General features: G+C 32.5%; 1 protein-coding gene across 3 annotated transcripts in view; it reads right to left on the bottom strand.

Annotated features, from left to right (window-relative positions):
- LOC105830877 (zinc finger protein 423 homolog) overlaps positions 1 to 14,041 on the bottom strand; it is a 368,687-nt gene that overhangs the window by 58,649 nt on the left and 295,997 nt on the right. For all 3 annotated transcript variants that reach the window (XM_036292275.1, XM_036292277.1, XM_036292278.1), the window contains one exon: positions 9,050 to 10,844. In XM_036292275.1, the coding sequence (XP_036148168.1) occupies positions 9,050 to 10,844 (1,795 nt within the window). The remainder of the gene's footprint in view (positions 1 to 9,049; positions 10,845 to 14,041) is intronic.

Genomic DNA, 14,041 nt, shown 5'->3' on the forward strand with positions numbered 1-14,041 from the left:
TAAAAACAGTACACTAGCAAATGCACGATTGAACAAGAATGGAAGGAGCCTTTATTCGATTCTCTTTTTTATTACTCTATCGCTTTTTCGGCTCTCTTACGTACTCTATTCTTATATCTCTATGATCAATACTTAACTGTAGATGCACAACTCTACGTTATACTTTATTTATTTAATCATCAACAATGTAAAATTAATTAATCACTGAGTAACAAGCTCAGAATTTAAGATAGATAAAATGTTGCGTAATATAGAATTGTGAATCAGTTAAATGTTGCTGTAATATTAATTATTAATTATCTTGAATAAAACTTTCAATGTTTTCAATAATACTAATTTTTATTCTTTGGTTTACTAATAATGTATAATTGCCGCTACCTTGGTGACCTTAGGTGACTTTGGATCGCTGGTTGGCTCGCTCTTGAAATAACTGGAGACAAGGAACACTTGATATGTCTATCTTTATTTAAACCTATATACACTATATACAGATTATTTTTAGATTTAGTATAGGTGGCCTCCAGAGGAGGCCGTAAAAAAAGGTGGTAAACTACGCCTGGTCCTTAAGCTTTGACACTAGTGGGGGTTCGGTCTTGGTCACCCGGTAGTTGACGGAATTATTATTGCAGTCGAGGAGTACGGTAGACGTAATCTTAGGGTCTTGGTACCCCACAGATTTCTTCTCGCCTTTCTTCTTTTTCCCTCGATGCTTCTCTTGCCTTTCGTGTCGGTGTTTCCGTCTCTTAGATTCGCTGACTTTCGTTGGTCGGCGTACGTTTATTGGTGATGTAGTCTTCCGCTGGAGCGGAGCCTCCTAGAATTAGCACTCTTATCTCCTCGCCGGTCTGTGTCTCGGCTTCCTTCCGCAGGGCTGGTTCTCTGATCTGTGCCTACTCGTCCGCCGTGTCTGTTCTCGTACTAGTGTTCCTGAGTTCCAACTGCTGCAGTCTCCTTGGCCAAGACTTCCAATAAGTCCGGGAAGCAATACCTCGGGGAGGTGTACCTCCACGCTCGTGGATCGTCGGTTGTCAGGTATACTTTCGGTAGTCGCTTCAGCGATATCAAGCCGGGTGGTATGGAACAGAGTCGCCCCTCGCCGTTGCTAGTCGCTAGGTTGCTAGTCATCGGGCTGCTGTATTATATCGAAAAGTCAGACTCGACTGCTATAGCGCAAAGAGTGACTCGAAGCTTTCTGGCCGCTCTTTATATCCCCTGGATGGTGTACTTTTACTTGGGAGAATTGGGGTCCTCTCGTGGCGGCAGCGCGTAGCTACATTTTTATAATATCTCGTGCTCTTACTCCTTAGTGTTTCACTGTTTGCCGGGTTGCTTGGCGACTAGGCGTCATCCGCCTTCTGTCGCCACAGTGACAAAAAATGATTCTTATCCTTACAGCGTTATCAATATTTAACAGATGCACAACTCTACGTCACACTTTATCTATTTAATTATCAACACCAATTAATTATAATATAATATAATAAAATTAATTAATCAGTGAGTAACAAGCTCAGGTTTTACACTGGTGTCGATGAGATAGATGAGATGTTGTATGACATAAAATTGTGGATCAGTTAAATGTTGTTGTAATTGACAATTAATATTAACAACTATTAATTAGCTTGAATAAAACTTTAAATGTTTTTAATAATATTAATTCTTATTCTTTGGTTTACTAGTAACGTATATAATTGCTACTACCTTGGTGACAAAAGATAGTTCTTATCTTTACAGCGTTATCAATATTTAACAAATGCACATCTCTATGTCGCACTTTATCTATTTAATCATCGACACAATGTAAAATTAATTAATCAGAGTATAATATAAACTCAGATTTTACACTGGTTTCGATGAGATAAATAAGCTGTTGTGTGATATGGAATTGTGATCAGTTAAATGTTGCTGTAATTGTCAATCAATATTAACTATTAATTAGTTTGAATAAAATTGTAAATAAATGTTTTTAATAACACTAATTTTTATTTTTTGATTTACTAGTGACATATATATTGGCTGGTATCTTGGTGACAAAAGATGGTCCTTATTCTTACATTATCAATATTTAACCAATGCACAACTCTATACATTATACCTCATTTATTTAATCACCAATACAAGAAAAAATTAAAAACAAAATTACTTTTTTAAAAAAGATAAAAAAAGCGCGCCAAATGTGTAGTGTTTCTTTAAGCAAAGAAATTACAAAATTCAAGATAATACTTTTGATCCTATCGAATTCAACCTAAGTGATATATAATCTGTAAATACTACGAAATGTATGATATCCACATATTTAGATGCACGCACAAAAGAAAAAGAAAAAGAGCTGGCAAATTATTCGGTTTAGCGACGCCAAGTTTTTGTAGTAAAATATTTATTTGTATTAAAATACTTATTTGTAATATTTGAAATTTGTTTGTATTAAGATACTTATTTGTTGGCTCAATATTATGTCCTTTATTTCTTGCTAATATGCTTCCTGACAATTGTTTTTTACAGGCGCGCAGCATTCTCACATCGGCGCACAGCAGTCAATAATTTTATAGAAAAGGCTGATATTTATAGTTTAATCTTGTATTTAAGATTTTCTTAAATTTATAATTAAATAACCTTTGTTTTACAAAATTGTATCTAAAGACAAACTTAAGACAATCTTAAAGCCATATCAGACTAGAAATTGAGATTGAAATTGAATTGGAATTTGACTGTTTAAACTAAAGCAAAGTTAAAAAATATTGGTTTTGTTCCTAATTGGTTACATTTCATTGGTTTCAATTCAATCCCAATACCTCTTGTCTAAAACAAGCTTAATGAAAAATCAAACTATGAATATCAGCCAAAGAATAAATGATAATTGTTCATTTATACAGAGCTTCGATTTTAATGTCTTTCACATATGTTATCAGGGACATGACCCTGAGTAACTTTTTCTTATACCTTAATCGTCGGTCATTGTTCGTTAAAAAGTTATTAACAAAAAAAGTTTGAAAAATATCCATGTAACATAGAACAACACACACACACAAAGAGGGAGGTGCAAGTGGAGGCGCTTTCGGTCTCTTCCTCCCGCACCCATTCGGTTGGTAACCTGTACAGAAATGTTCAAAAGTACGGTATTTTGTTGAGAAATAACTATCACACAAAATTTCGACGCAAAATTTTGTGTGGAGAGAATATATTCTCAGAAAACACGTGGGAGGGGCTCCGCCCTCCTCCTGCAGCCCTCCCTGTATTTTTTCCTAACTCTAACTCACCAATTTTACGTCTCTATTTGGTTAATGTGAAAACATTGGAAACGAATAGCGTAGAAAGTCGCAAAACCCATGTGATACAATACAATCGTGGACGTCGTTTAATCAAATACAATTGAAAAATTGAATATTTGAGCTCAGAATTTTTCTTGGTTTTTGTCCTTTCATTAACTTTCTACGCGAAACAAACCATTCGGCACTTTTACTGTAATATTAATAAACTTGAACGTAAAGTAAACGATATCCACGCTCATACTGCACCACATGGGTTTGCGACTTTCCACGCTGTTCGTTTTCACTGTTTTCACATTAACCAAATAGCAACGTAAAATTGGTAGGTTAGAGTTAGACAAAATTACGGGGAGAGAGAGGGGAAAAAATTACAGAGTCCCTTCCCCGCCCACACGTTTTCTGAGAATACATTCCCTTTCCACACTAAATTTTGTGTGGAAATTTTGTGTTACATAGTTATTTCTTAATAAAGTACCGTACTTCTGCGTATTTCTGTACAAAGCACCCTTATCAACGGAGTGGATGCAGAAGGAGGAGGTCGAAGGCCCTCCCCCTCCACTTGCACTCCCTCCCTGTGTGTGTGTGTGTGTGTGTGTGTGTTCTATTTTACATGGATATTTTTCAAACTTCTTTTGTTAATAACTCTTTAACGAACAATGATCGACGATTAAGTTATAAGGAAAAGTTACTCAGGATCATGTCCCTGATAACACATATGAAAGATCTTGAAATCGGGGTGACTTTTCGTATAAGTGAATAATTACCGAATAAACATCTATTTTTATAGATTGGCATATCTCTTCATATCATTATTTTTGTAGAGAAAAAACTTAATACTCTCATTTTGTAGTGTTTATTCTTAATTGGTGCAAAATATTTACATATCATTATTTTTGTGGAAAAATTAATTTGTGTGTGTGAATATAATAATTTTTTATTTAAAATAATTGTCACTTTAATAATCAAAGTTATACCATTTTAGGAATGTATATTATTTTGGTTGAATTTGATCAAAAGTTTTATCTTGGATTTGTGATTTTTTTGTTATAAAAAAATATCACTTAGGTGCAAAAATATTCTTGGATGTTTTATATATCACTTACCCAGATAGCCAAATCTTGATCTTGCAGTTATATTGCCAACAATCGCGCAGTAACTAATTTGGACGAACTCGGAATGAGGTGAGACAGCATTATGTCTCTTAGGTTGAACTCTTATAAACTCTATTTTTAACAATGGCAAATTGATAGCAACATGTCAGCATTAATTTGTTATCAATCATTTGTTGTTGCCATGTTACTGTTATATCACAAACAGTATAATGTGTCAATATTGGTGACCGTTTTCTTTTTTAAATGTCCTCAACTGATTGCATGTATAAGTAATCATGTTGCTGAATTCGTAATGTGTTTTATTTCGATGTCAACAAATGTTTAACAAATCTATAACAACACATGCAATGCATTAGTTTGGTCAAAATGCTACATCACGCTTTGTTATCTGAGTAGATTAGGTTAGGTTGAATTTGATATGATCAAAAGTATTATCTTGGATTTTGTATTTTTTGCATTAAACGTGTAATGCGACCATGAAATTTGAGATAGCAAGTTTTATCATATAAATTATTTCCACAAATATTGTTTGAAACTTATTAGATTTATTGTATCACTTTTTAATCACATTGGATGTACCAGCCATGAACAATGTACAAATTACATGCACGTAATTTTTAAATAAGTGATTTTTTCCATTGTTTTACATTATACATATTTTTTCTATGTAATTATACTTTACAGATTATTTTTCCACTGTGATATTACAGGCTATTATCTTGTAACCTCGGCAACCCAAGGAGCACACAATATTTTTTAAATGTTTTTAAATATTTATTTTTTATTATTTTTACATTATTAGCGTTTATTGTATAAATAATATTTATTTAATATTTATTAAACATTTGTTTTACATTAATTATTTATTTCAAATAATGAATTGGAAAAAATATTTATAAAACGTTTATTTGACGTTTATTTAATATTTATAAATTATTAATTTTTCATTAAAAATAATAATTTAAGAAAATTATTTAAGTAATATTTATTTAATATTTATGTAATTTTTATTTTACATTCAAAAAATTGTTTAAAATAATATTTTTAAAAATATTGATTTAATAGTGATTTAATATTTATGTTACAATAATTAATTATTAAAAATAATGATTTACGACAAATATTTATATAATATTTAATTGATGTTTTTATAATATTAACTTAACGTTTTAATAAATTGTTTAAAATAATATTTACGTAACATTTATTTAATGTTTATGTAGTAATTATTTTACATTTAAAAAGTTTAAAATATTTTCTTTTTTATTTGACTCCTGGTTAGGAAGCGTTACTAATTATGGAGCATAAATCAAGTGTAAAGGAACAGTGAATCTGTATAATGAGAGTGCTAAAAGCGTACAAATGAAACCTCTAAGAGACACAAATTGAAACATCGAAACATAAAGAAAGTGAAGATTAAGACAATATATATTATTGAAACAATATGGCATATTAACAATACTCAAAAATTATAAAAAATGACATCTTCATTTTTTAACAAACACAGCAAAAATAGATCTTTTCATAAGTAATTCCTCATGTAGCTATTTCGCATATGTAAAAATTAGTAAAAAACTGTAAAACTTTATGTTTAATTAGAAAAACACGAGTTAACTATACATGTTTCATCCTTTTGACAACAGCTGTTGAAATGATCTATAACAAATATGTATGAATAAACATGAAATACTCATGGATCATCACAAAGTGTTAGGTTGCGTACGATCTTCGAAGTCAAGCGACGTCGACGGTAGCTAACAGTTGGATAGGTTGACCGTTTTTTCAGGCGTATAAATTAAACATGTTCTAACAGGTACGACTGTGGATTGGCTGAAACATGTAGTCTTTTCCCCTAAGTTATCATAGAAATTAAGCAATGCTTGACTGGTGAGGTTACGTTGAATTTATTAAAATGATTGAATAACGTAAACAATTTTTTGCTCTTAAAACATTAAGCAAATGTTCAGTAAATATTTAAAAAATGTTTGAACGTTAAATTAACGTTTATTAAATAACAGAATATTTTTTTAATGTAAAATAAACATTTTTTTCATGAGAAAAAGGGGACTTATCCCATTATTTAAATGTTTTTTAAAATGTTTTTAAAAATATTTCTCAAACATTAAAAAAAATATTTTTCAAACATTATTGTGCTCATTGGGAATATATTAAAGGCAATATATTAGAGGGTAAATATTACAGGTTATTTTCCTGTAATCTGAGCATGTAGTGCAAAAATACTACAGAATATTACAATACTTCAGCCTGTAATTTTGTGTAATACTTTTATGTAGTTCCTGTAATATAATTTTCTGTAATCCGCTGTAGTTTCTTTCCGTAAGGGACTGTATAATTGGTATAATTAGATCTTACGTACGTAGAATGGTCGTTCTGATGTGAGTGCGTGCAGTTTTTGTGTCGCGATGGAATAGCGCTGGACTGCTACTAATAGTGTTGAACGTATGTTTTATTTTCTTTTTTTATACTCTGAATAAGTCATTAATTGCACAGGCACACAAAAAAAGTGGTTGGTCCGGTGAACCAGACTAATCAATCCTTATGTATTTTGACCCGCTTAATCCGAATCCAAGGTTAGAATTGCAAGCGAGGTCTACAATACATGGAGTAAGAATGGAGTAAGGCGTAAGAATAGGAGTAACGATTTTGCCGTAAGATGCTTACAACAGTCTTGTCTAGAACGATAAAGTAAGCGTAAGAAATACGGCCAAGTAGCAATGTTAAAGATAGGAGACAAACTGCTCTGATTGGCTGAGCGTAACAGCGTAAGCGTAAGAGTAAGAGTAAGAGTAAGAAATAAAATAAATTTATTTCGCCTACGCCGTTACGCCAGCTCTTGTACGCCGGAATTGACGTTCTTACGCCTACTGAAACCTACTCTTACGCCTTACTCCATGCTTACTCCACGTATTGTAGACTTTGCTACAAAGATAGCTTACATTTCCTAACCTCAAATAAATTGTTTTAAATGTTTGTCCGGCGGACCAGACTAGTCTAGTCTTATGTGTTTTGACCAGCTGAATCCAAATTCAAGGTCAGAATTGCCGAGTTGGCTCATTTTTTTTAATCTAAAAAAAAATTTTTTTAATGTTTTAATGTAAAAATTTTCGCTATCCTTCCTCTGTAATCTTGACTTTTGTGGTATCTTAGAAAATTTTCTGTGACACCTTTGAAACTCAGCTATGCTGTTTCTTCGTCTTTATTCATTTTTGTGACGAAATTATCGTCTCTTAACATTTTACGTATTTGAGGTCCATCGAAAATTTTTTTCCGTAATTTTGCATCAAAGATGTCGGAAAATTTTTCTTGTAAATACTGGTAACATTCACCTTTTTTATTCAGAGTTTTCACTCATTGTTTCATGAGTCCTAATTTGAGATAAAGAGGTGAAAGAAGAACATTCGAAGGCTTAACGGTTCATTTATGATGTTTTTAGACCCAGGTTGCAAAGACTCCTTTGTTAGCCATTCTTTTCTTATGTAATGGTTCGTTCGATCTGTATTATCCCATTCACATAGGAAGCACGGATTTTTTGTGTAATTTAATTGTTGACCCAATAATATGATGAACATTTTCAGATCCCCAAATTTGCCATTTTCTGTATTTAATTTTTTCAAGAACTGTTTTCAGGTTTGTGTACTCTTCTTTTATCACTACCGAGTGCGCTACAGAAATGGAGGCATATACATTAGTATTGTGCAGCAAAACTGCTTTCAAGCTCTCTTAGAAGAATCGATGAATAGTCTCTACTCATCAGACTTATAACATCTAGGTTTGTTTTATTCATTAATCCAAACCTTCAAGAATAAAAGAGTTATATGTAATATAACTCTTTTATTCTTGAAGAAGGGAGTACATTTTCTACGCTATTTATTCACAGAAGCTCAGACTTGTCATACCTATTGAATTTTCCCCGTGTAATGTAATTACGCAAGCTTGCACGCTCTGGATTATACATTTGTGACCCAAACTGCTTTTACAGGGTTTTTTTTTGAGGTTAGAAAAAATGAGCCAATTCAGCAATTCTGACCTTGAATTTCGATTCAGCGGATCAAAATACATAAGGATTGACTAGTCTGGTCCGCCGAACCAACATTTAAAAAAAATTTTTTTTGAGGTTAGGTAATATGACCTAACTTTGCAATTCTAACCTTGAATTTGAATTCAGCGGGTCAAAATAGATAAAGATTGACTAATCTGATCCGCTGGACCAACCACTTTTTTTGTGCCTTTTTTTGTGTCACTACGCTGTCTGGTGACCTACTTTTTGCATTTAGTAAGACGGCGACGGCCGGAATTTTTGCGCACTTTTTTTGGACCATTATAAATTCTATTTCGTTTTTGATTGCGGTGATTCCGCATATGATAATCATAATACTACACATGCGAAATTATGATATTAAATATATAAAATATTAATTAAATTAATGCGTACTAACTTCTTGCGCTGATTTACATAATCTTTTTCTATTTCTAAAATTTAAATTAGGATTATTAATTTTTTTGTGTTTTCTATACATACAAGCAACAATTTAAACTTTCTCTTTTTCAAAAAATTGTGTTAAATAAAATTTATCTAGAGTTTCTAAGATTTATTATTCTACATTTACGTAATCATTAACTTTTGCTTTTTTTTATTGTAATAAAACTTACTTCTTCTTGACTTCTAGCCGGTCGATGAATACGTCCGTTTTCTCTGTTTCTGGTTGATGGCGCTTGATGATCTTGTGTTTGATGGTGAACTTGGGTGACGTGTCTATCCAATAAAAATTCCACCGCAAAACCTTCTCTACAGATGGGACATCTGTAGAGATTGGCCGAGTGGCTGGCTAAATGAAGTTGAAGCTCGAGTTCTGAACTGTAACAGGTACCGCAGAAGACGCAGCGCGTCGCAACTACGCCGGGCGTAGAGACGGGACTCCTCGTTGTGGCGGGACTGTTGTTCATCAAGGATGGAGCGATGGCAGCAGGCGCGTGTACATTACGCACATGAGCCGCCATTTCGGCCTCACTCCTGAAGATGTTGCCGGGCATTCCGTTAGCTCCCGATGGCGAATTTTTGTTGTTGGACAGCGTGCATACGCTACATCGATAGATCCGACATTCCTGGCTGTGTTTGACCGCAAAATGCACCTGAATTGCTACCTTGGAGTCGAACGTGTCTCGGCATAGAGCGCAACGGTATAGATGATGGGCATGAGTGTCTAGCAAGTGTTTCTGAAGTTGATCGGGATGCGGATAGAACTTCTTGCAGGCGTCGCACACGAATTCCTTATTGATCTGGCCCTGATAATGTTTGGTTAGGTGAGCCAGCATATCTTCACGTGTCGGGAAGACGGTTTCGCATTTAGGACACGGGTGTTGTCTATTAGATATCTCTTGGTTGCAGTGATCGGCCTGCAAGTGCCGGGCCACGTGTTCGCGAAAGGATTCAAAATCCTTCAGCGCGGCATCGCATTGACCACACAGCAGAGTGTCGGCGGTATAACCACTAGCGGCGTTCGCGGATGACAAGATCGAATGTTTGTTCGTGAGATCGGTAGCCTCCGGAACATCCCTGTTTCTTGTTTTGGAGTCTCTCGCTGAAGTACTGTCATAAATACCGTTTAGTTTCTCATTGTAATCTAAACCGGTTGTTAATACCGGTCGATGATTCTCGCAGTGCTGGAGAACGTAATGCTCGGCATAAGCTGCTGTCGAGGTGCACGGAATACCACATAGTGGACATATTACCATTGTTGCGCTGAAACCACCGTCCACTCGATGAATCGACAGCGAGTGATCGCGCAAGCAAGCCAGAGTGGAAAATTTCATGGTGCATTGGTTGCAAGTGAACGCATTCTCATAGTGATCTCGTTCGCTGGCAGGCCTGTCGACTCTTTCCTCAGGTGGATATTTCTGGTTCGAGCACGAGTCCTTCAAATCGTCCTGGCGCTCGGGCAGCTTATCGCGCGAGCAGAACATCATTTGTTGTTCATTCAATGTTTTATTTGGCGATGGTGGTCGTGCTAAACCTTCTGCGCCGCTAAGTATTGCCTGATGCATTGTGCGCACGTGGATCTGTAACTGCTGCATGCAACTAAACGAGTCCCGAGTGCAATACATACAGGTAAGCTTTAAGGACGAGTTGAGAACTGGTGTGGTAGAGGTGCTACCGGTGCCTTGCGATGTTTTCAAGACGTTTCTTGGGTTCATACTAAGGTTTAACGACGGCGATGGCGATGACGGCACCGGCGGCGATGATGTGCTATGCGAGGAGACGCTTCTTCTACCGTAATCAACATCCTGGAGCTTGTTGACCGAATGAGAGGACGATGATTGGTGATGTTTTTTGTGAGACTGCATATGTGACGTTAAGGCTGCGGCCGAGCTGTAGCCTCTCGTACAAGCCGTGCATTGGTAAGGCCTTTGAGTGTCGTGCGTTTTCAAGTGGATCTTCAGGTGATCACTGAGAAAATAGAATACTCATATTTGAAAATTCGTGACGGCAAATGTGGTCAAAACGCTGTATTTAAGGGGATGGTAGAGACAGTTCGTTTTATCGATTAAGCAATAACTTTTGTAACGAGTTTTGTATGTATCTTTTTTATAAATTTTGAAATGTTTTTTTCGTTCTTAGTATAAAGTTTAATCTACAAACTGATATTATGCTTTAATTCTAGAAAAATTTCCAAATTTATAAAAAGTATATGTGTATAAAATCTTATTAATGACGTGTTGCATTAATGATTCTACATTATTGACTTCGATCAAGTTTGACTGTCATTCCAGCATCCTCTTAAAAAAAACACACACTAGGATACTGAATAAAAAATTGATTTGTAAGATTTTTATTTTATTTAAAAGTTCAATTCTTTCTTAAAAAATATATTTTTAAAGTTCTGATTTGATTAAGGAATGAAGTTATTGAACATTTTAAACAATGTGTCAAGCTGCTTAAGTGTGTCGCTCAATAGGAAATACAACAAAATTTATTAAAATAAAATTCTTATCTGCGTTCATGATAAAAAAATTTTTACATCAAGTCTGCGTTTATTTTTATGCGAATCTTGCTAAATTTTTATGTATTTATATTTTTTTTAAACTGTCTATGTTAAAGATTTCATCCAAAACAATAATGAAAGTTTTCATGCTCTTGTTTGGAAAATTGTTTTAAAAACTTTAACTTAATTTTACTCGTTGTTGAAACGTTGAAATCGTTTGTATATTCAACGATAGATTTTCATGTTTGTTAAAGATTAGGAACACTTTAAATATTAAAATATTGAATTAAATGTAATTAAATTAAATAGCAAGAATTGTAATTAAATTAAAGCAAAAAATTAAAGCAAAGAATTAAAAAAAAAACATTTAAAGAAGTACAGCATGCCACGCATGAATTTGTTGAAATCAAATAAGTAATGTAATTGAGAAAGCTGTTATATTGGCAGAATATTTATATTTATTGACCTAGAATAGCAGGGTACAAAATTACTCATCATCAAATAGATATTCAAACTTTAAATGTGTTTTTTTTTAAACTATATACATTTTTTAATTGTTTAATGATTTTTTAAAAATCATTGAAGTGATTGCTTTCAATTTTTAATAATATATTGTAAAATGTATTGTACTTTTTATACTGATTTTTCAAATTATTTTAAGTTTTTATCTATTTATGGTCAAGAATGAGATAAAATTTTTATTGAAAAATTGTAATTTTAAATTTAGGCGCCTTTTTATTTAAAAATTGTTTAAAAAATGTCATAATCGTGAATACATAAAGTGAGTGACATTATTTAAAATTAAAATAATACCAAAATTATTTATGTGACGAAAGAGAATCTAGATTTGTATCTTTTTCTTAAAGAGTTGGGAAATTTTATATGAAAATAGAGACTAATTATAAAAATAATACTCGTATATAACATTTAGGTATTAATAGACTGAAAAGTTCCAAAATTTTTTCTTGTTTTGAATTCACTAATAAAAATTCTTTTAATATTTATTTTTTCTACTGTTCTTAATTTATTTTTCTATTTTACAAAACCAAGCACATATATTTTAAAATGTTAAATTATGTGATAAGAATATAAAGTCAACTTTTTGTGCACGATTGCGGAGAGTGCGTTTACGAAAGACCGTTACATCGAACTTTTTGTCACCCATGCGTCAATGTTTGATCCCTCGAGTGTCTTGGGTTTTTAAATTGACAGGCCAAGTTTAGTTTCGCGAAAGCGATGAAGCGGTAAATATCGATACATGTTGGATTTACAAGATCTTATTATGGATGTTGGTATCTATGAGATTTTACTATATGTGTATCACGAGATGACGTGCGTGCTAAAATGTAAATAAAGTAATGCCGAAACAGTCGTACTGAAAAGTTTTTCGTCACGGTTCATACCATCTATTGGAGGACAAGAACTGTGCAAGAATGTTAAAATTCTGAAATTCGCTTTACACGTAAAAAATAATACGAAAGGTGATCACGCATATGTAACAAAAAATTTATTTAAAACCTACTTATTTAAAAAATTAAAAATTGAAATTGAATTATTTAAAGATTTATTTAAAAAACATTAAATTATTCCTTAGATATATACTGTTAAAAAAAATTTTTTTTAAAGTTAGTATTTTAGGAACTACGCCTAGACAAAATTTGGCTTACAAACTATAACTCGAACTTTTCCGTTTTTCCTACTACTTGCGCAGAGCATGTACACGAACTGTACCACGCTGCTGGCTCTCATTGACATTATATCAATACTATTTTTTTGATTAACATTTTTTAATGCCATCATTATTGTTTGATACTTCTTAACATTTTTTTTAATTTATTGTTTAAAATAAACTTTTAACTCTTACCACGTTAAATTTTTGAAGTAAATTGTTAACACAAATGTGCCACAATTATATATAAACTAGACAACTCTATTTTTTTAACCATCATCATAGTATTCCTCCTTAAATTAAAATACATAATACGATAAAATTGTATATAATAATTATATTATTAACACTAAAAGCATCAAGCGGTCATTATAGACTGCTCTATTTCTTTAATTATTTAAATCTTGTATTTTTTGTTGATTTTGAACGTCTTTAACTTATCAATAATTATGTCCTTTTACTGATAAAATATTTAGTTCCTAATTGCAGTCTTTATTTTTATAGTAATTTACAATATTTATATAGGTTTTTTAATCGGTAAAAAAACGTCGGTATTTTTTGTGTTAACGTCACATGTATAAATAAATATAAGCGCTAAATATAAGGACCGATAAAAGATAAAAGCGAAAATGGTTTTTGATAAGATATACTATGTTAAATGATATTTTTTATGTTCATTTATACGTATTAAAAAACATTTAAACGTTGGAAATTTATTAATTGCGCAATGAAAATTTAACGTTTTTACTTAAAGATGATATGTTATTCAATAAAATGATAATTCTATAAAATAATAGTTTCAAGTAATTTGTTTATTAATTTATCAATTTTAAAAACAAAACAACGGCTGCAAATAGTTTTTTTATTTTTAAATTAAATTAACCATTTTTTTTAATCCTGACGTATGCACGAGCAATATATATTGTTCTCGTAACAGATGACCAATGTTACAGACTGACTTACCTTTAAAACGTTAAATTGCTTTTCGTTGTA

This window comes from Monomorium pharaonis, chromosome 9, assembly GCF_013373865.1.
Source record: "Monomorium pharaonis isolate MP-MQ-018 chromosome 9, ASM1337386v2, whole genome shotgun sequence".
Classification (NCBI taxonomy): domain Eukaryota; kingdom Metazoa; phylum Arthropoda; class Insecta; order Hymenoptera; family Formicidae; genus Monomorium; species Monomorium pharaonis.